At 36.9% G+C, this 24,547-nt stretch overlaps 1 protein-coding gene across 1 annotated transcript in view; it reads left to right on the top strand.

Moving 5' to 3' along the window:
- Window positions 1–21,698, top strand: part of LOC145978091 (pickpocket protein 28-like) — a 53,839-nt gene extending 32,141 nt beyond the window's left edge. Inside the window, exons 6-11 of the mRNA XM_083110531.1 lie at window positions 7,238–7,445; window positions 10,262–10,532; window positions 15,020–15,082; window positions 16,531–16,660; window positions 18,940–19,031; window positions 21,022–21,698. Coding sequence (XP_082966657.1) covers window positions 7,238–7,445; window positions 10,262–10,532; window positions 15,020–15,082; window positions 16,531–16,660; window positions 18,940–19,031; window positions 21,022–21,203 — 946 coding nt within the window. The 3' untranslated portion in view covers window positions 21,204–21,698. The remainder of the gene's footprint in view (window positions 1–7,237; window positions 7,446–10,261; window positions 10,533–15,019; window positions 15,083–16,530; window positions 16,661–18,939; window positions 19,032–21,021) is intronic.
- Window positions 21,699–24,547: the final 2,849 nt, after the last annotated feature.

Genomic DNA, 24,547 nt, shown 5'->3' with positions numbered 1-24,547 from the left:
AAAAGTTAAATACAGTAAATAAACCTGGTCCCTTAGATTGAAAAAGGAACATAAATTGAGACTATTTGAAAATAAGATCCTTAGGAAAATATTTGGGCCTAAAACAGATGAGGAGACAAATGAGTGGAGAAGGTTACATAAATTAGAAGTACATGATTTGTATTCATGTCCAGATATTATTAGAATGATTAAATCAAGAAGACTTAGGTGTGTAGATCATGTGGTACGAATGGGAGTAAAGAAGAGTATACAGGATTCTTGTTGGGAAACCTGATGGTAAAAGATCAATAGGAAGACCAAAACAAAGATGGAGGGATAATGTAGAGATGGACCTAAAGGAAATTGGTGGGGAAGGAAAGGAGTATATAGATCTTGCTCAGGACAGGGACAGATGAAAGGCATGTGTTGCTGCAGCCATGAAACTTCGGGTTTAAGAAGGGTAGAGAGTTAGTTAGTTATACATTAAATAAGCATAATATTTGGATTGTACGTAGAGAATATAACAAATGTACAATGCATTGTGCGAAAACTGTCAACTTTGCATTATAAGCAGAAAATTAAACCAGTTTGCCCTAGAAATACATTTTAAGAATAGCCCAAAATAGCATGCGTAATAGAAAATTAAGAAAACTTTCTGATGCATAAAAGTACTGACTAGTGCTGAATGAATCAATTACTGTAAAATATTATTCTCTGATTCAAGTAATTTAACTGTATCTTTTGTGTGTAAAATATAATTGTTAGTTGAACTGATAAGTACAAATATTAACTTTATACGCCTTTATGCACCCTAAATAACATAACTTTGATATATAAATTAGTAACAATTTGTTAAAATTAAGTTAAACTGTAGAATTGTTTTCTTAAATAAATATAAAGTAGTAAAAATACTAAACAAATAATTTCTTCTTTTCCTATTTAAAGAATGCCAAGCAGTGTAAACCAGTTGTTAGTGGCTAAATAACATAAAATTTGAAGGCAGTAACAATATTTTAAAAAAATACTGTTTTTACCTAACTTTGTGAATTAAATACTAGTACATTTTGTCAAATTATAAATAAAATATACCTATTTCTTTGATATTTGTACTAAAGTGAAGAAAATGTTACTAAAACTTGGCTAGTACAGCAAATCTTAGACTTTTAGCTTTATTTGTCCGTAACTGGATATAATTGTAACTTGTTAATCTCGCCAAACACAATTTTTACCTCAATTTTGGAAGCTAGCTGAACTTTAGCGTTTCGAATTACATATAGTGAAGGCCTCTATAGTGGAAAAATACACCCAGTCTGTAAAAATTTGGAAATGTTGTCTCCTTCTCTGTCGAACCAGACCAAGAGTGTTCTCAGGTGTTTCAATATATTTCTTAACATAACTAACTTTTTAAAAATGCAGGTAGCTTAGTTTGTATAGCGCTAGGCTTTTAACCTATCTGTCCAGGGTTCAAGTCCCTGGCAGGGTTGTTACAATTTTAGATTTTGTCATCGGATCTTGTGCAGACTTCAAATTTCATAAGTTATAAGCAATCTAAGTTAATTTTGGGAGTGGGCCAAATTGGTTCCTCATATAAAAAGCAATGACCAAATTGGTCGTAGCGCCAATGACCCTACTTGGGTTCATCCTCCAAAACATCTGCTTCGAGTCTCCGATGCCATGGTGGAGCCCGTTCAGGTTCTACCGCCCACAAGTGCGTTCCTTCGCCAATCCAGCGAAGGTGAGAATAATAGAGCGCAACCCTCTATATATACATTCAGCTCACTGTTGGTCACCCCTTGATCTAGTTATTTTCATGCAATCACCTACATTTAGTGAATTTTGCCGTCTTTCTGTTTGATCTGTTAAATAAGCCAGTCAATAAAAATATACTTACATAGAAAAATCCTGATATAGTTGGATTCTCAAAAATATATACAATCAGTGTTCTTGATACATTTAGCACCTGAGATAGTATAAATCAAAATCTAGTTAGTGTTGGCATGTGTGCTTCTGGTACATGTAGTTACTTGAAAAAGCAAATATTGGTTGTGTAAAAAATAGCCTCCTTGTGAAACAATGAAAAATTAACATTATATCCTCATAGCATTAGTTGCAACTGCTTCTTGCAGATTAACAAAGCTCTGGCGTGTGGTCCTACGTCACCTATAATCCTTTGTAAGGTTCGTGTTGTCCTATAAATTGTCGATATACATGCTAAGTCCCTAGTTACAGCCTAAGCTTTTAGCTTCAATAAATGTATTTTAGTCCTCGGAGACATATATTGATCTTAGAGTAAAAAATAAACCTCGTATAATAAACCAAATGGAAATAACCCAAGTGTTGATGCACCCAAAAAAGCCAGTAATACTTCAAAAATACGTTGAAAAAGGTTATAAAGCTAAATAATTCTTCTAGAATAGTAAAAAAGTTTGGAAAGTGGACCTAGGCCCCTAAGCCGTCTGTTAACTTCGTATTGTAATTATATTGTTAAATTGTTATATGTAAGGGGAAAAAACAATATTAGTAAGCGTCCAAATATGAACCCTCGGTAAAGGGGTTTCAGACCTCATAGACACATCATAATTTTCGTTACACTAAAAAATTGCCCTCGTATAAAAGCAAATAGTTGAAATGTTAAACATTTCGTGTACTTTATCCAGTAAGCCTTAGCTAGAAATACAATAAATGCGTTACAGACATAAAAATTAAGCAAGCTTTGATATTCTAGTGGCACATAATAAGTATAAAAGTATAAAGTATCCTTTAAAATACTCTGACAAATAGTTGTGGGTTGTCTGAGATCAAAATTTTCAAGTCCTCTCTCCTCTCTCTCCTGCATAAATAGGCTCTAGAATTCACTAAGCCTCAAAATAACATTGGGTACATAAAATAAAAAGCAGATGGAGAGTGGTGCTGATCGCATCATCTCCAAAATAGCAGAAACAAAAGTATATAGAGCTCTATCTGGTATATTTAGAAAACTTTTACCTAGTATAGCAGTAACAAAATACTCAGCAAACTCTAAAATAAACAAACTTTCCTACGTGGCAGGCGTAACCTGCCCTAAATAAATACATATAGAAATACAGAACCAAAAATAGCATAGTGGAAATCAGTAAACCCTAATAATAATAATAATAATAATATATTCTGTGGCTTACATTTTAGCTAAAAGTACTTTTTTTTAGTGTTTTTTAAAAAAGAATTAAATAAATACTAAACTCTAAGTTAAAAATTTGTAAATGATATATGATACAAAACAAAATAAATAAAAATTAATACATACCCTGCAAAAAATCAATAAAAAAGTTGAAAACCTCTCTTTGTGCATCCAAAATATAATAACAAATCCTTCCTGACTGGATTAAATTGTGTTATTTGAGTAATAATAAGCCTAAACTTGTAAAATAAAAGGGTAGAACTTGTCAAAACATACTTTTGCATCCAAAATATAATTCAAAACACATCTAAATTGTGTTACTTGAGTAAACTAGAGAATAATCCTGTAAACTTGGAAAAAATATCTCTCTCTCTCTCTCTCTCTCTCTCTCTCTCTCTCTCTCTCTCTCTCTCTCTCTCTCTCTGTGTGTGTGTGTGTGTGTGTGTGTGTCTTTGAGAGTCCAAAATGTAATAAAAATGGTGCCTGAATAATATAAATAGTGTCATTTGAGTAAATATTAGGCTAAACTTGTAAAATAAACAAATAAAAGTTGAGAACACACACTTTGTGTGTCGAAAATGTAACTAAAAATCTTTCCTGAACAGATAGAATAGTGTTATTTGAGTAATAATAAGCCTAAACTTGTGAAATAAACAGATAGAAGTTGAGAACACACACTTTGTGTGTCGAAAATGCGACTAAAAGTTTTTCCTGAACAGATTGAATTGTATTATTTTGGTAATAATAAGCCTAAACTAGTGAAATAAACAGATAGAAGTTGAGATCACACACTCTGTGTGTCGAAAATGCGACTAAAAGTCTTTCCTGAACAGATTGAATTGTATTATTTTGGTAATAATAAGTCTAAACTTGTGAAATAAACAGATAGAAATTGAGATCACACACTCTGTGTGTCGAAAATATAACTAAAAGTCTTTCCTGAACAGATTGAATTGTGTTATTTTGGTAATAATAAGCCTAAACTTGTGAAATAAACAGATAGAAGTTGAGAACACACACTTTGTGTGTCGAAAATGTAACTAAAAGTCTTTCCTGAACAGTTAGAATTGTGTTATTTGAGTAAAAAAATAGGCATAAACTTGTAAATAATAAATTAAAAGTTGAAAAAATCTCTTTGTAAATACAAAATTTAATAAAAAATGTTTTGCCTGAATAGTACAAATAGTGTTATTTTGGTAAAAATTAACATAAAGTTGTAAAATAATAAGTTAAAAGTTGAAAAAATGTCTTTGTGAGTCCAAAATTTAATAAAAAATGTTGCCTGATTAGTACAAATAGTGTTATTTTGGTAAAAAATTAATATAAAGTTGTAAAATAATAAGTTAAAAGTTGAAAAAATCTCTTTGTAAATACAAAATTTAATAAAAAATGTTGCCTGAATAGTACAAATAGTGTTATTTTGATAAAAATTAACATAAAGTTGTAAAATAATAAGTTAAAAGTTGAAAAAATGTCTTTGTGAGTCCAAAATTTAATAAAAAATGTTGCCTGATTAGTACAAATAGTGTTATTTTGGTAAAAAATTAATATAAAGTTGTAAAATAATAAGTTAAACGTAGAAAAAAATGTCTTTGTGAGTCCAAAATTTAATAAAAAATGTTGCTTGAATAGTACAAATAGTGTTATTTTGGTAAAAAATTAACTTAAAGTTGTAAAATAATAAGTTAAAAGTTGAAAAAATGTCTTTGAGTCCAAAATTTAATAAAAGTGTTGCCTGAATAGTACAAATAGTGTTATTTTGGTAAAAAATTAACATAAAATTGTAAAATAATAAGTTAAAAAGTTGTAAAAATATCTTTGTAAATCTAAAATATAATAAAAAATGTTGCTTGAATAGTACAAATAGTGTTATTTTGGTAAAAAATTAACATAAAGTTGTAAAAGATTTGACATAAAGTCAAAGTTTGGTAAAAAATAAGTTCAATATTATATTAAATAGCACACAGTAACATAAATTTACTACCTAAATCAATAATCAAATGGTCCTATATTCGATACCCCGTGATAAAAGCACATAGTGAAAACTGTATGCCCATTCCCTGATAGCTCTCCCTTCTTCCTAGTACAGATATAAAACCCTTACGCTTCGTTCTCCTTGTTCAGAGTAAAATTCTCGCTCCAATCTAATTGGGTATCCCAAAATCCTGTTTTCTTGTGTTCTCGGTAATCTTGGGCTACTTTGACAGAAACCTGTTCTAACATGCAAGCGCTCTACCTTGAAACACGCGGTAAAGCGTCCTGTGCCTTGGAGGCAAACCTGAGCGGAATATTAATTGGCGGCGGAAACCGCATAGCTTCAGAGATTTGACCCTTGCTGCGCATTCTCAGACATCCTTTGTTGTCTGATTGAATCCCTCCCCTGCCCTACAGTATTGCATAGCTTTCCCCTGTTCTTGCGTACTGGTTAACCTTGAAAAAACCGGTTCTGAAAACCTACCGACGCGTTCTCTGATTGGTCAATCAGGTTCTTCCTTTGTTCTGACGTCATTTGACCTTGAACGCACACTCCCTAAATTCCTTTCTCCTCTACCTGCGCGGAATAATTAATTCATTCTCTCTGTCTACCTTCACCGCCGAGTCGAGATTCGGAGACAGTATTCTGTCTGGCGTCTGAGATCATCGTCTTTCATACCATAATAACATACATTATTACATAGTACTAATTAATAATATTACATATCACGGGTTCGAGCACCGGGACCGTCCCCAATCGTAATTGAACCTGTACCTACACCCATTACCTCCGTTCATAGCAGTTCATAAACCATAGAAAACTTATTTTCAATACTATAAACATTAATATTATAGTTTCATACATTACATACTTTGTAGTAATGAACAATAAAACCATATGCATAGCGTTTAGTACCTCTAATTACCTTTTATATACATATTTTTCATAAAATAAATAAATATATATTCATAAAAAGTTATAAACATGCAAATACATAAATGTAAAGTACTCTAAGTACATGCAAATGAATTCTAAGTACGTGCAAATTAGTTCTAAGTACGTGAAAATTAATTAACACCCGTGCAAATGAATTGCGAATATTAAATAGCAACATCCACTATCGTAGATACCTACTACTATCAATTAATTTTCAAATGTTTAATTGAATAATACAGATGTCTGATGTTTAGGAAGCCTCTCTGTTCTCTGTTCTGTTAGTTGACTCAGTTGAACTTTTCACTAGACATGACTTTTTTCAGAAATGGCTTGTTTGTTTTAATAACATCATAAAATTCACAACATGAAACTTCTGAATTAACATTCAGCAGATGTTTAACAGTGGATACTAGAAATCTACCTCTTTCTGCAGACCAAATGTTCCCCATAATTGAAAATACTCTCTCAACTGGAGCAGATGTTCCAGGCAAAAACATAGCAAACTCAACCATTTTAGAAATGTTGGTACATGAAATATCAGTCTTTTGAAACACCTTAAAAATTGGTCGTGAATATTCAATACCGGTAGCTATTTTCATGTTCAGATTCTCAAAACCCCGTACATTTTGCAATCCCGGACATCACCCCGGACAGCACTAAAAAACCAGGACTGTCCGGGCTAATCCTGGACGTATGGTAAGCGTACTTACATAGCTAGTCAGTCTACACAAATAAATTATGAACAGTTTGTGTCCTTTTCCAGGTTTTTCCTAGTGTTTCTATCTTGCTGCACCTGCTTGTTTCTCCCCCTCCCCACCATATTTCCTCCCCCTTCTCCTGCTGGGACCATGGCTACTTAAGCCAATTAAACTATTGTGAATATCTAGACAATGGTTAAAGCAAACCACACGAAGATTTGTGTAAATGATCTAGAAGGAATTCCAAACAGATATATTTTTTTAGAATTTTAAATATCATAGCGGTTTTTCTTGAGGAGGGGAATTTCCAAAACGGCTTCACCGGCAACGTCCAAGAGGATGACAGCAATATCTTGAAAATTCACCCTTTTCTTTTATCCTAATCTTCCCAGTTTTCTTAGCTATTGATTCACTGCAAGCTAGAATTAGGCTTACCCTTCTACTCGTATTAATCTGCTCGTCACTTAGTAATGGCCATGTTTCTTATAACAGAGTAATATACCCTGAGCCTGACGCAAACCTAACACGGAGAGTCAATGGTTGGAGCCTTGAAAAGGGTTACGAGGAGGAAGTCCATTCGAAAGATGTCTACCCGAGACGTTCTGTGAGGGATGGAGTCAAGGGAGGCCTGCAGATTGTTATGACCATCAACGTCACAGCAGCTGATCCAAGCTGTGGTGGCATCAGTGAAGGATACAAGGTACTATACAGTGGTATGCCCAAGGGGGGTTGATGGGGGTTATACTCCCCTTTAACCCAGTATTCCTAAAAAAAAAAACCGTCAAATGTAGCAAAATATGATAAAATGAGGGCTGACTACAAAGAAAAAGTATACATGGCCCCTCCCTTTTGAAAATCCTGGGCACGCCACTGGTACGTAATTTCTCGGACCCTGTTCTTTCAGTCCAAAAATTAGTTTATAAACTTTGATCACTGCATCAGATATTAAATTTTGCAAGCATGTACAGTCATGGGAAGATTTTTTTCTCATGACTGTACTTCGCAACATTGTAGTAAATTTTCTCAAGTATAATATTTCGATTATAATGTACAAATCAATAACAACTAAGGCAACAACTTCTTATTAAACCGGGAAAATGTTTGCTAAACTGTCATGAAGAAATGATGTGCGTTGATTTGGACTATTCAATTTTAACGTAAATTCACAAATTCCATGCATCGTAATCTTGCATCCAAGACGTATGACCTAGTAATAGAAGATTTTTAAGTACCAGTAAAACTGGCACAATATATTTTTTTTAAAAAAAGGTTCACGTAATGGTCGCACCACACTATTTTGAAAAACAACATTGTTATAAAATCTGTGATGATTATGCCGTGAACAAAGATGTATTTATGGGGTCCAGAACCCCCACCCCCCCATCCCGAAAAATTTATCAAGTACTAAAATTAAATAATGAAAAATATACTCGTTTAGCATTTGTTGTAGGGAGGTGCACGGGTCCGGCTCCCCAAAAGACTTACCAAGTATGAAAATTAAGTAATGAAAATATTATCATTTTTCACATAATCGATGGTTATTAATTTCCTCTGAACTTTTTAGAAGGCAAGGATTATATTGGGATCATACGGCTTTGAATGACATTACAAAGAAGATTTATGTACACTACCACTCAAAATAATATGCATAAAATGTTAACCAGAAACTTACTTTTCTCCAACTACATGTAACATTTTTGTTATTCGATAAATATTCAATTATTCATGTATTTGACATTAATTTCATTTAAAATATTTGGACCTAAAAGAGATGAAGAGACAGGTGAGTGGAGAAGGTTACATAATTTAAAACTACATAATTTGTATTAATGTCCAGATAGTATTAGAATGATTAAATCAAGAAGACTTATGTGGGCAGGCCATGTGGCACGAATGGGAAAGGAAATAGGAGTTCACAGGATTCTTGTTGGGAAACCTGATGGTAAGAGACCTGTAGGAAGACCAAGACGAAGATGAGGGACGACGTTGAGATAGACCTGAAGGAAATCGGTAGGGATGGAAAAGATTATATAGATCTTGCTCAAGATAGGGACATATGGAAGGCCTGTGTTGCTGCAGCCATGAACCTTCAGGTTTAAGAAGGCTAGAGAGTTAGTTAGTTAGCCAGGGCACTTGTTTCTATGTAAATTATTCCGATCTTAACTACAGGTAAGCTACGTAATGAATATGCGCTGTTATATCTCTCTTCTTATACAGTTGTTTTATCTATTCGTGTAATAATAGTATAATATTAATGTGTATATTGTAATTAGTATTAATTTAATATAATTATTTTAATTTAAAAATTATAATTATTATTATTCCTGAGACACTTGGTTCCTGGCTACATACCTGCTTTGTGGTCTAAAGCATCAGGCTTTGGGCTCTGGCTATGGAGCGCACGTTGGTTCAAGTTTTATGGGGGAAGCGTAATAACTTTTCTCCTGAGATTTCGGCCCGTGTATGGGACTGGTGGCCACCCACCATCGTGAGGACATTGGGGAGCTACGAATTAGTATCCTAACCCGGTCGTGGAAAACGTACAACAATAACCGGGTTTGTCATGCTGACCACATGTCACCCCATAACGGTGACCCCACCCCACCTCTGCTGAGGCATGTTTGAGTGAGGCCGGCAGTCAGTACGTAGGCCTTGGCCTACAAGGACTTTTACACGATGGGTTATTATTATTGTTGTTATATTAAAATATATTTCTATCATGAAAACACAATAAAAATATCAAATAAAAGCTCACTACTTACGATATTGTGAGTCTTCTTCTTTGGAACTGCTACGTTTCTGAGATACAACCGCCTCCTTCTTCAGGCAATTTTAGGCATATGTTACTACCATGACGTGTCTCAAGTTTATCTTTCAAGGAAAAGGTTTTGCAAGTTGGAATGAAGTTAGAAATTTTGATAAAACCTGTACCCCTATTAAAAAGTATGTCCTTACCCTTTGTCATTGTTCACTAAAATTTTACAAAAACAGGTTAAAACGATAAAACTATAAAATCAAAACCCCTTGCCAAACGTGCTGTTATCAGCTGGTGCTCCTGTATGGAATGCAGGAAGCTGGCACAGGCTATTGCCTTTTTAATAGGGGTACAAGTTTTAACAAAATTTCTACCTTCATTCCAACCCACAAAACCTCCTCCTTGAAAGATAGCTATAACTACTTCACGCGGCATGGTAATGACATATGGCTAAAATTGCCTGAAGAAAGAGGCGGTTGTACCTCCGAAATGTAGCCATTTCAAAGAAGAAAACTCACAATATCGTAAGTAGTGACCTTCTATTTGATATTTTTATTGTGTTTTCATAATAGAAATATTTTTTAATATTTGTCAACTGTGAGTAATCCACACAAAACCAATTATGAATTATTGTTGTTATGTTATCTGACTTCCAAGTTGTATAACAATGCACCAGTGGAAGTAAATAATGAATATTGAGACTAGTGTTCACAACTGTATAGATATTCAAATTACTTTTTAGCATTGTTTCACTGTTTCAGATAATATTACACAACCCAGCTGAGTACCCTCGTGTAAGTGAACAGTACGTGAAGGTTCCGATGCAAGGGGAGTTTGTGATGGGGCTGAAACCTTCCCTGATTTTGACTGATTCGAACGTCCTTCCGTATCCTCCGCAGAAACGTCGATGCTTCTTTTCTGACGAGAGGAAACTCCGTTTCTTCAAAACGTACACCCAGGAGAACTGCGAGTTTGAATGCTCTGTTAATGCCACCATAAATCTTTGTGGCTGCGTTCCATTTTATATGCCACGTAGGTGTTTCAGAGTTCCTGTTCTTTTGTCTAAATGTTAATCTTAAAATAATGGAATGAAGTATAATTATTACAATGATATACAGGGTGGGATATATATATATATATATATATATATATATATATATATATATATATATATATATATATATATATATATATAAAATTCAAATCTTACAAATACATATATCAGTGGCATATACTGGGTTAAGAACCTGGGCTATCGCACCATATCATAGTGTTCGAATAGACAAAAAATTTCTGGTGGGGGTGTTTTTGTTTTTTAACTCATTTGGGGTGGCGGGTTGAAGTGATGTGACTCTGATTAAAAATATATACCTCATAAATAAAACATGGAAATGTACACTGTCAGTAAGGAAAGGATTTCAAGAATTTCATTCTTATTTGCATAAATAAGAGGTCCATATTGTGAAATATTATGTAGGCCTATATACGAGAATACAAATAAAATTTCAACCTACCTATTTTCACGATTTTAAGTTCGGGTACTCCTTGTTGGCGCATTGATAAAGTCGTTGCCTTGAAACTAAGTTGTCCCGGGTTCGATGCGTGGTAGTTTAGATACCACTTTAACTGTAGGTCCGATCCCCATTAGCTTATCTGTTCATAAAGTGGACATACAAGAAAAATCCACAACGATTTGGAGCTTATCGTCATTCGTAAGCCGAATAGACAGCTTGTTAATTATGTCCCTCATTTCAGTTCACTACACAACACAGCACATATCATTCACAAAAATACAATCCACTCACTACTGTATTCACACGCTGCCTCTAAATAAATTCCACGCACCAAGACCACTCAACGCAATCTAGAGTAGAACTGGTCCTTCATTTCGGTAATTTTTAGATGCACTCCTAAACCATTCCCGCTCAGCCAACAATTTTCTACTCCCAGCTGTATCTCTAGTTGTTTGAAGGTCAACGACCTCTTTTTCAACTCCTCTGCAAGCGTCCAATGATGTTCTTGTCCCTGCATGTGACACACTTTCACCTTGCTGTGATAATTTGGCTTCAAAATTCGCCATTCCTGGGAAAATTACACGCTGGGAATAATTGGTTTGCAACATTGACCCAGACTGTTGAGGAAGTTCAGAGGGTTTTCCCCCCGCCATATGCAACCCTGTTCTCTCTCCTGTAACAGTTTGGCTCCACAATTCCCCGATCCTGGGGAAATTGCATGCTGGGAAAAATTGGTTTGCAACAATGATCGGGGTCCTGTCAAGCTTGGCCACGGTGAACTCTGTGGAGTTGCCCGCCGGCGCTGGGCCAGCCGTCTCACAAATTCAAAGAAAGCGGGCAATGTTTCCAACTACTCTAAGAAATCAGGTTCATCTTCTTATTGAAATGAACAATTTTATGCACATTTTCTGATATTTTTTTGCGTATTTTATTCACTGAGTCTGGGCTTCGCAGATAGCCTAGATAATCCCGAATATACGCCTCTGATATGTGTGTGTGTGTGTGTGTGTGTGTGTGTGTGTGTGTGTGTGTGTGTGTGTGTGTGTGTGTGTGTGTGTGTGATTTGAGTTTATTATAAAGAGAATGAAACTGTGGGAACTATCAAGTGTTGAAATTTCAGTTATTGATTGAATTTTATATTATGGGTACATCAGCACATAGGCTATTTTTGTTCATCACTAGACCTCAAATTTTAGGTTTTTAACCTATTTTTTTCCTTTACAGGTATGTAAGAAATAATAAGTTACGTCAGCATTTTGTTAAAAAAAGACAACAACTGATGAAGTTTTATACTGCCTCAAAAAACCTATTTTGCTTGTTAGAACCTATTTTAGGTTAATGTGCCTAAATCAAGCCTTTTTTTAGGTTTTTATATATTTTTAAAGGTTATAAAGGATTTTTGTCTCTCGGAGGCATTTGCTTTCTTTGGTCAAGAAATAATCAGTGACGAACGTGTTTGAAACATACTCTCTGTCGATTTCCCTTCCTCCAAGTCCATGGTGATTTTCAAAGCTTTAAACAAAGCAAAATGTCTGGTGCCACTGTTACCTGTGCAATCCAAAGTGGTCTGATCTGTGTGGTCTAGCTCACTTTCGCATCTCTTTGGTGCTTTGTGGTGTTCACGCCTTGCAAACTAACATTTCAGCATTGAAGTTTGCAGCACTGACTATGATTTTTTTTAAAAAAAAAAAAAAAAGATTATTTTCAGCTGTGGACAACATGAAAAAGATTTTTGCCTAACTATACGGCGAAAAATGCATTTTAATAGCAAATTTCCAATGGTAAGTTCTGCCATCGCTGTAGGTTTAGGCAACACACATAACATTATGCAAGATAGTGCATATTTCAGGATATAGGTGCTCAATTTTCATTGCCGGTGACTATGCCTAATCAGCATTTTTCAAGAACTTTGAACTAGTTTAAGTTTTTTTTTAACCTACTACTTCAAGATTTTTCGAGCTAAAAGAATGCTTTTAGGACCTAAAAATCAGAAGTCTATCCATCACACAACATGGAGACAAGTCCCATAACTAACCAGAGCTGATGACAGGGGCCTAACAAAATAAGTTTGTTAAAAATTACCTTAAGAATTAACACTATGTTATCTCTGAGGATAACATCTCCATACCCTAGTTAAAAGCTGAGGCTGTGAGCAGGCACTCCGTACATACAAGGATAAACACAGGACAATGCAACCACACAAGAGGATTATACTGCCCGTGGGTCCAGGCACCAGAGCCTCATTAGCCTGCAAGACTGTACTTACCGAGGTGTATTAAGTGGAAGTGACTAACTTTTGGGTACCTTCTTAGGTCACCCCTCAAGCCAAATGGTTAGTGCTCTCACCTTTGGTGCAAACAGTCCCAGGTTCGATTCCCGGTGGGAGCCTGCAAAATTTTGGAAATGACCCAGCATCACGAGGACAATTGGGGACTTACTTGAAAAGAAGAAGTAGTGGTTTCTGGTCTCGAAAGCCAGAAAACAGCGGTGATGGGACTCAATGCACTGGCCACACATCACCCAATGTAAAAGCTGCTCCTTCAGGTCGTGGCCCTTACAGGGCTGTTGCACGGAGTTTAGTCTAGTTAGTTTTATATACATGGGCTGATTTTTTTAGTAGTGGCACCTATGCTATAGCGATGCCGTGCAATGGAGCCAGGCAATGTTCTTTATAACAAAGGTTAGTTACATGCGTACCTCCCTCGGAGGAAATGAACTCACTCCTCCCACTCCATGCGTGTGCACAGTGACATCAAGAACAGAGCAGTTGTGAGCGAGTCGCCGCGGAGTGCAGTCACGATGTTTACGAAACAGGAGCAGCAGAACTGGTTAAAAATTGAATGTGCTAGAGGTCGCACAGCACGACAGTGTCACAAACCGTGCAAAACAACCTGCGTGCAGCTCTGAGTAGAAAATGGTGACACATGACAATGCAGGAGCTGTGGCTGATTTGTTCAATCACCAGGGATGGGAAGTGCTCTACCACCGCCCATACTCTCTGGATTTAAGTCCCTGAAACTTTGTTCTAATCCCTAAGATGAAGGAACCACTTCGAGGGATTCGCTTTCGAACAGTTCGAGACATTTTTCTGGCAGTAGATCGTTCTCTTCCCACTATCAACAGATTAGGCAGTGCCAATGGCATCCGACGGCTTCCACATCGCTGGCAACACGTTGTACGCAACGCTGGGAACTATATGGAAGGTCTGTAAAATGTAGAACCATGTATGTATGGTGTGTGTCTACAAAATACATATAGTTGCCACTACTAAAAAATCAGCCCTTGTATATTCACCTCCTTAGTACTCCCTCTGTCCCATAATTATAGTCCGGTATGCCAAAATGGTAACTATTTATTTATGTTCTTTTGGATACTTGATCGGCCAATTTGTACTGATCCTTGAGTATTAACGTTGTATGACTCATTCCCGTGTTTCATTTTCTTCTTGTGTATACACAAATGTCACAGTTTGAATACTGGACAAGTATTTTGTGACAACAAACAAAAGTGTACCGGACAATAATTATGGGACAAGAGGGAGTAGTATTCTGTGTGTGTGTGTGTGTTATTTTTTAGATTTTAGCCTACTCCTTCTAGTCTAGTAGTATTCCAATTATCATCATTGCATTGCACCAATAAGACATTCTCTATCCCACCAGAACTTTAACCGTATCAAAATGTTAAAATACTAATCTATCTAGCAGATACATGTTTAAATGAAAAATAATTTTACATTGAGCACAAATAAAGATTATAAAGTGACATGCATTTTCCTGATGAAAAGATTCTCTCAGACTAAGGGTAGAAGAAGATGAGAGTGACGTTAGCTCTCGAAAGCTTGGAATCTTTTCCAAAACTCACCTGGTCGATAGACCGAGAGAATCTTTTTCATCATTCGTCGCCAGGAAAGATTCAACACATTTCTACTGCCAAACATATATTATCTGTATGAATAAATTGTGTAAATAGAATATAAATGCTTATTCAATATTTTATATATTTCAGGTGAGAACACTACACCATTATGCTCGGCAGAGAAATATTTCTGTATAAACAGAATTGAGGAGGGTAAATATTAACTTTTAGATTCAAGAAAACTAGCTCTAGCAAAAATTAAAGTAAAGAGAACACTATGGGCTTAGAACAAGCTCTCATTTCAGATAATATAAGAATATGTTAGAAAAATTATCAACAATAGCAATAGGATTCTTCTCTATTACAGTGAGACTCCGATTTTACATTCCCAAATTTTATATTTTTCTGTATTATACATTCAACCTTTATGGTCCCAACATACCAAAATGCTATAAAATTTTCCTCCATTTTACATTTTCCTCGAATTTTAAGTTTTTTCAGCTTGGTCCCCTGAAGAACGTAAAATCGAGGTTCCACTGCATTTAGAATTCACAAATGAGACATTGCTCTGCCTTGAGAATAGAAAGATACGAGGCGTATTCGGAAAGTAAGTACCGAAAGGGTGTAAAAAATAAAGTAAAATAGTTCCGTACCTTTTTTTATTTGCATTGCATTCTACAGACCTTAAACTACTTTTCTACTTAGTTTACACCTTTGTTTAAGCATTTGTCGTAGCGTGGCACTAGCTTTGTATCCCATCAAATAGAATGTTCCCGCCTGTGACGAAAGCCATCCATGCACAGCTGCTTCGACGTCGTCATCCTCGTTGAAACGCTGACCAGCAAAAAACTTCTTCTTCAGATGAAGAAAGAGATGGTAGTACCTTGGTGCCAAGTAAGGGCTGTTGGCGGATGAACAAATTGTTCCCAGCCTAATGACCTGATAAAATTTTGAGTTTATTGGGCCGTATGCGGACGAGCATTGTTGTGAAGCAACACAATGCCTTCGCTAAGCATTCCGCGTCTTTTGTTTTGAATTGCACGACGCAGCCGGATTAATGTGTCACAGCAGGCATCTTTGTTGGTGGTCTGTCCTCTAGGCAAGAACTTAACCACTCTTGCATTGAGAAAAATCACAGACCGGACTTCTTGAACTTTTCAAACCTTCAGAAAACTACGAAGAAAAAGCATGACCTGCTCCCACGCATGCCTGTGGCTAACTAACGGATGAAGCACGTCAGCGAGAACTCTCACGGTCGCGACTGCATCGCTACAGCGGCAATATTTGCAAACGGTACTTACTTTACGAATACGACTCGTATAAATCAGGTGATTAAAAGGATAATCTTATTCTGAATTATGGGAAACTGATTTATAATAGGGTTGGAAGAGACTGGTAGTGTATTACAAGGGCATACAAAAACTTATGCCCCGATATGATAAGTTCCTCAATGCCATGGGTGCCTATGTAAAAAAAAGTAGTTTAAACTATTTACTTTTGGAGTAAAAAGGCTTGGTTCAACTAATGTCTTTCGTCCTTTTCTTATTGCCAAACAGGTACTACTTTCTGGATGTGTCTCGTACATGAGTACACTTCAATGTTACCAAATAATAATTCCCAGACTATACACTAAGTATGATGCTTTCATTCATATTTTTCAGAGGGAGAAGCAGACGTCATAAAAACATGTGACTGTCTCCCACCTTGCACAGAGATCAGATACGATGCAGAAACATCTCATACGAGTTTCAATGTAACTGCTCTGGCTGAACTCATGAACACCAGTGAAGAGTAAGTATTGCATTCCTATGCACGTACCACGAAAGAACATGCTAAGTTAGGGTGACCAGACGTCCTCTTTTATCCGGACATGTCCTCCTTTTTTGGAAAAATGCTTCCAATCATAACGATCAACCAGGTGTTACTTTACAAGTAAACTTGTAAAGCATATCACTTGAAGCGCCATAAGTATTCTAGCAATGCTCATTGAGCACCTGGGAGCTCAAACACTATAATTTTGTCGAAATGAGACTTCAACGCATCCCAGACTGCAGTTCCTTTTTGAGTCATACATACTTGACACAGAAACGCGTAATGAAAATTTGATTATTAAGTAATATGTACGTACATTTATGAAATACCAAAGTGCCAGCCTCCGTAGCGAAGAGGTTAGCACACAGTGCTATGATGCAAAAGACCCCTGGTTCGAATCCCGGAACTGAAAAACAGTGGCGGATCCAGAAGTTACAGTTGGTAGGGGCGAATTTCAGTTGGGTATCTCACTCCACAGAAAATCAATTCCAACTTACAGTGGCACTAGTCTATACAAAGGAGAAGAAGCCTACTATAAACAGGAACAATATTGTTTTGCAAAAATAGGGATCCAGGGCTGGAATAGATTGTTGTTATTGTTGGAAGAAGCACATTTTATATATTTATGAAATTAATGGTAATGGCAAATGTGCTGCAATTTTTGGCGGTGTCCCCTTTTTTATGTCTATGTCCTCCTTTTTTGCCATGCTCTGTCTTCCTTTTTGAATGTATGTGTCTGGTCACCCTATGCTAAGTGGCACCATGACCTGTGACAAGCCAGAGTTCAAGACTAATTCCGAACCTCGATAGAAAAAAATCCTTCACTTTTTTTAAACCACGGATCCCTACTCCCTAGTTTTGAGGAAACATGTCTTGCAAATTTTTTGAGTAATATCTCGGTCACCGGAACTAAATTATACCCTATTTTTTATGTGGCACTTTGGAATTGAGACCAATGCCCAGTATCAATGAGAAGTTGCAGCATGTTATGAATATACATCTTAAGCTTACACAGCTATCTATGCCTTCTGCAAAGCCAAATTCTGTGGTAGCTCCTGCCATATCATCTGGCTCCAGTAGTCCCTGCTTGAATGATGATACACAAAGGTCATGCGAAATGTGTGTGCATGTATTTGTACAGTGTTAGTTTTTATCTTATCAGGTTTTAGACAGTTCATAAGGTACCAAATTCTGCTATTTTCTTCCACATTTTCTATGCACTTTTAAATAACTTTCCAGACAACTCTACAACGATTAATAAATAAGTGTTACTTCTTCAACTCCGAATGACAATTACATTTATTTTGAAATATACCAACAAAAGAAACTGGATGGAAAGAAAAACTGAAATATGTTTTTAGTTTCCAATGATGGCAAGCAACAAAATAACTTAATTGCCCCGGTTTTTCCAGGTTCTTGAATGTTATTACTAGAGGCACATACGTATTTTTGATAAATAAAAAAGCAAAATTTCGGTAGAAAAACAGATTGAGGTTCAAAGGTGGTAAATAAAATAAAATTTTGCTGTCTTAGTGGTATATACAATGACATTTTGGTTTCAAAAATATGAATATATTCCAAAATTTGATTTAGAAACAGCACTTACTACACAAAATAAACATATCCCTTATAATAGCACATTTATGTCCTTACCAGAATATTAAGTTCATTTCTGTATAAAGGGGTCCATTTTTGCTTCTCAAATATTTACAGCAGAATTAACCAATTTTCCATGAATTGCATAACTCGCAGGATAATTCTGACTTCAGAAAGTGTCCCATCAGTAAATAAACTCTAAATTTCGTGTTTAAGAGTCTATTTTGCATTTTTCGGTTCATTTCGCATCATTTTGTGACAAAACAGGGTAGGAAAATGCACCTCACACATTTCAGAAACATGAGAAATTAACATTACAATGTGTTATTTCACATTTTGTGTTTTATGCCTCTAGTTGTTACAAAATTCCACGACTTTTCCAGGATTTCTACTTCAATGGCAATCCTGCTAACTTGTGAAAATTGCTTGGAACCAAACGGTTGGTTTTGTAGCTCAGCATGCATTTTTACATGCCTGGTATGACCACAAATATTTCCAGTTCTCCCTACCGTTCATTCATAAAGTATCTACAACTTTAATAACATTCTGTACATAAACAAGATCATGATGAACCAAACATGATCCTTTGCACTGTTCACCAGTGCAATGCAACACAAAAATACATGTTTCATGTGTAAAGAATGTCTTAATCACTTTTGCAGGCTGATGATAAATCAAGTATCCATTTTTTACAAGGAGCTGCAGTTTATAGCAAGGCATCGTAGCGAACTATATGGCTTCACAGATTTCCTTGGTATGTATAACCAGTAAATTATCCACTAGTGTAAATTGTAACTAAGTTTTGCAAGAAAGTACATTAAGCAGAACTCTGCTAGGAAATGATTTAAAATATTTCCTAATAAGCAGGAATACTAAAATAAGAACACATAGAGCAAAACTCTGATTTTTACATCCCCCCTCCCTTTTCCAATTAAGAATTTTTACCTTTCTGGTCTGAATGAAGCAAATTTTCTTGGAATCTGCATTTCCAGAATTATGAATGAATGAGTCAAAATATTTGGGTGTGTCAGCACCCTTCTCAGTAAATGAAGAAAATCCTCTTACCTACAACCCTTACGTTAAAGGGGTGTAAAGAGTCCCCTGAGAAAGGTTAAAAGTGCAAGATTGTAAAGAAGCCTGCACAGAATAAATGCAACACATTAAAAAGGTAAGGATACACTAAAAATTCCCTCACAGACAATGGAAGAGATCAGCTCTTCTCAAAAAGCTAAAAATATTTGCTAAAGAAAACATTGCCATCAGTTTCCCAGAATTATAAGTTAGAAACTAATACCAACATTTAGAGATTGTAAAAGATTGAAATGTGTTCCGATTGGTCATAGCATTATTTTCCTTTAAAATTTTCTCATGATGACTTATGATGGGATCCTCCCATGTAGTCTAATGTTAGAGCTATTGCCTTTAGTGCAAGCAGCCCAGAGTTCAATTCCCACTGTGATCTCCAAAAGTTTGGGGTTGACCCATCATCATGAGGACATTTCGAGAGCTTTCAATCGTTTTTTTTGTTTTTACTAAGTTAGTTCAAATTTAGGCGTTACTGTTTACCATTACTTTGAACTTACTGACCTGATTTGGCTTACGAGCTCTGGGTTTACAGTACCAGACAGACCAGTCACTCGTAAGTCTTAAGTTAGCTAATAAACAGTAAATAATCAATGAACTTGACAAAGCAGGAAATAAGCAACAAATAAGAACTACACTATTTTTTACCCTTATATTAAGAAGATATCCTCGTATTCAACAATCATTACAGACTTTACACATCGAGCATGGTCTTTACACATCTTTACACTTCCAAAAATTAATTTTTCTTCGTACGCTGCTTTCTTCTTCTTCTTCTTCACTTCTCAGAGAGAGAGAGAGAGGTGGGGGAGGTATGTTGGTAGGAATCACATTCAATAACAAAGTTGAGTAAAGTTGGTTGTAATTATCCATACACTCACAATTTTAGCTATGATCTTACTTGTGTGTAATGTGTCACATCTTTCGATTGTCATTTCACGTCATGACGGTGGATGGAACTATAGCTAACCGAGGAACTCAATCGTCACGAGATTCACACTTCTGTCTCTGGAGCTGGACGTTTGTCAACCGTGGAAATCATAACGATGGGCACACGTTTTTGAGTCTGGAGCTGGACTGTACACATTATTTTCCATCACTAATGCCATTGCTCCCACAATACTGCAATTGGCTTAAAGCAATCTCGCCATGCAATGTCCACCAATGGCAACAGCCACCAGGTTCGACACCAAGGAATGCTGAACCTATTGTTCTAGTTGTTTTGGTGATGAGAGATGATGTGATCACTCAACAAAAAGCCACTTGGCAGGCCTTAGTCCTTAATGAACTGATTTCACTTTAAGGTTTGTGTATGATGGAATCAGGACAGTAAAATATCAGTTATTCAATCACAGGAAATCTATTTTTGACAAACGAGTAAATTTTGCAAAATTTGAGAATCTTTTCACTCTGGGACTAGATACTTGCAACATACCTACACTTCAGAAAAGTACTGGCCTGCATCAGTAAATAAATTTGAACTTTGCTATAAATAATTGGAAATACATATAAATTTGCTAATACAGCTGTTATTGGATGCAGATACATCCATGTCAGAAACTGTTCATCCATAGGAATTCATCACGTACGCTAAATTGAATCTGGATTATTATATATTTTTGCTTGTTTCACAATGTTCAAAGACTCCTTCTATTTTCCAGCCAACTGTGGAGGAATACTTGGATTATGCTTAGGCTTCAGCATACTAAGCGTAGTGGAGATCATTTACTTCTTGACTATTCGCCTGCTAACTAAGCTTGGAATTATGCCAGAGTGTAAACAGAAGAAGCCTTTAAAACAGTCAGATACATCACGTCCATTAGTTGAAGTTTCTTCACACTAAAGCAAAGGACAATCAGCCTGATAGTGCATTAGCAAGTTGTTTGCCTCAATTGTTATCAAGAGAAGTAAATATCCTTTTCAGTATGATTTCTGTAAATAATTTAAAATGCAATTTATAGTCTGGATCAAACTTGGAAAATAACAGAAATTTTCAACAGGATCTCCCTTGCTTCTTCCAAAAGATGTACACTCCTGTTCAGAGAAAGTGGCACTTACTTCAACTGTTCAACCCCATAAAAATTGACTGATTTGGGTTAATTATCTTCACTTTTCTCCCACCTTTGGCTAATCATGAAGATGAGAATGAGTAACGATATGATAAAATTGAATGAACACTCACATGCTCAGGGCAGGATCTGAACTACTTTTGTCCTTCAACCACCCCCTCCTCATCAAGCCTTTCCATATGAAAATGAATTCTGCAGTTAGCACCACTGCCTTTTGGCATGGGTGTCCAGGGTTGTTCAAAGTCCAGGATCCCATAAATTTTATTGGGTCCCGCAACAGGACTGGAACCTTTCTTCTTGCACAATTTAAATTTGGTCCAAGTTACGTATTATTTCATTTCAATATGGGAACTTGGACCAGATTTAAATTGATCGGGGAAAAAAAGGTTCCTGGACCGAATTGAAATATTTTACAAATAAAAAGGTTCTTCTTTACGGTTCAAAACCCATTTACGCTTGCTGATTTTCTCTCCTGGACCGGAATTGAATATATTTAAAATACCTGGACTTTAACAACCCTTGGATTGTTAAATATCCAGGAACCCATACATTCTAATGGGTTCTACAGGGTGGCTCAGTAAGTCCCTTAACACCTCCGGTACAAAGCCACTGCAGCATGCAACGTGGAAATAGTAACGACCAATCGTTGCCAGGCCAAGGGGGAACCACATTGACACTACCCACGTGGTCCACCACCATCTTGATGTCCGCCATCTTGAAACCAACGTGATAATTTTAAATGGGAAGGGGGTCGTGCGATCCATCAATGAGGGCTAGAATTTCACCAGGAAACCAACTGTGACATTTGTTTGCACCTAACTTTAATTGTTGCAGAGATAACGGTACCACAAAAGTTATAACACATGCTCAGTAGGATGTCCCTGTTGCACAACACACACGTGTAAACGTCTCTTCCATGACCTTACCACATTCTGCTGAACCTCAGGAGAGGGTTTGGAGTTTTGTGAGTGGGCCCTAGGACAACTGCAACATGACCCAGCCCTCGGTAGCAAGATTCTGTTCAGTGATGAGGCCAATTTTTATGTGTCGGGGGAGGTGAATAAGCAAAATCTGAGGTACTGGTCACCCGATAATCCACATTGGACAGATCCCAGCAAGAAAACAGGCGGTGGGAAGCTAATGGTGCGTGGTGTGGTGCTTGGGGTTCCCGAATTGTTGGTCGATTTTGGATTGAGGGCAACTTAAATGCAGAGGGTTACTTGCTTCTGCTACGTAAGGAGATCTTACCATCCTTGCTGTCCAAGGATGGGAGCTATCCTGAATGGTTCCAGCAAGATGGTGCCCCAGTACCTCGATCAACAATTCCCTCAGCACTGGATTGGTCGCCAAGGGGCTGAGGAATGGCCAGCATGCTCACCTGACCTGACGCCATTGGACTTTTACCTCTGGGGACATCTGAAAGCCATGGTGTATGCTACGAAAATCAGGGAAGTGGCCCATTTGCGGACACATGGGTGGTGTCAATGTGGTTCCCCCTTGGCCTAGCAACGATTTGTCGTCACCATTTTCTCGTTGCACGCTGCAGTGGCCTTGTACCGGGGGTGTTAAGGGACTTACTGAGCCACCCTGTATTTGGTTCTGTAACAGAACCGGAACCTTTTCCTCGCACAATTTAAATTCAGTCCAAGTTGCCCATTGTTTCATTTCAATTCAGAACTTGGACCTTATTTAAACTGATCTGGAAAAACTATTTCGGACTGTATTTAAATTTATCTGGAAGAAAGGTTTGTGGACCATATTTAAATTCATCTGGAAAAAAGGTTATATTTAAACTGATCTGGGGAAAAAAGTTTCCTGGACCGTATTTAAATTGATCCGGAAAAAGGTTCCTGGACTGAATTGAAATACTTTACGGATAAAAAAGGTTCTTTACGGCACAGAACCTGCTTGCTGATTTTCTCTCCTAGACTGGAATTTAATTTATTTAAAACTAATGGACCTTTAACAACCCTGTGGGTTGGAAACACTGAAGGAACATGTGGTTGCCTCATGCCTCTTGTGAGGAAGAAGAGGTCAGAGTTTCTTTAAGTTTGTCCAGAACTATATCTTGACATTATAAAATATTTAGATTAGATTAGCTCATACATTCAACTATTGGAGACACAAAACCAGTGGCGGCCCGCGGCTACTATGATGGGTAGTGCCAACGTGATCAAAAAATCGAAGGAAAAACCCTCTGCAGCGCCCCCCCCCCCCCCCGGCTCCTCCTTATGGTTGCGCCACTGGTCAAGATGTTTAGCTTTTAATTTATCCTCGTTTGGTAACGTGCAAAACAGTGTGTGTAATAAGTAATAACGCATTATCCGATCGTCATCACTCACTAACCTATCTTTTATACATTACAGGACACTTCCCTAAAAACACAACAATTACAAGAGAAAGGGAAAAATAAATCCCTTCACCTTCTCCTCCCTCATGCACACGTATTCCAACTGGACGTCGAAAATATCCTAGACATATATTTTAAAAGAAATTGTCGAAATGTCAAAGGAAACTCGCATCATCATACGATTTTTTGCTATCTAAAAAATATAAATGTCTGGATGGCCCTTTAGACGCATCTATCTTATATCTAAATGTTCATTTAACTTTGGATAAATACTATGTTTGTTTTTCCAAAAGTAGGCAGAAAAGTAGATAGTACTTTTCTGACGAATTGCTTCCCAACGGGTCTTACAAATCAGTCACATTTAGCGACTTATCTCCAAAGATGGCAACTATGTCCCTCGTCCGGCCAAGCGAAAACTGGCTCGGCTGGTGTCTTATGACCAGCAGCACCATGGCTAACCCCCTCCCCCACCTTGTTTCCAGCTGAGACTTCTTCGACCCTCTGCTCATGTGTCAACTTTGTCAGGCCAGCTCTTGGAAGGCTCGGGCCTCGCGAGGGTACGAAACAGCTGGCGATGCCGCTTGTAGGTTGGTGCGGTCGTCAGCTTGACCCAAGGTAACCCAAGTCTTTCCACTATGAGATTCGAATCTCCTTGTCTGTAAATTGTAAATGTATTAATTTAACAATACTTTGGCAAGGTATGAGTTTCTTCTGAGGGTAGTGCCATGGCACGGTGGCTCTGCCCTTTGAGCCGCCGCTGCACAAAAC

This window comes from Lepisma saccharinum, chromosome 24 (assembly GCF_977018435.1).
Source record: "Lepisma saccharinum chromosome 24, izLepSacc3.1, whole genome shotgun sequence".
NCBI classification, from domain to species: Eukaryota; Metazoa; Arthropoda; class Insecta; order Zygentoma; family Lepismatidae; genus Lepisma; species Lepisma saccharinum.
The sequence above is the reverse complement of the archived record's forward strand: the minus strand, read 5'-3'. Positions and strand labels throughout refer to the sequence as shown.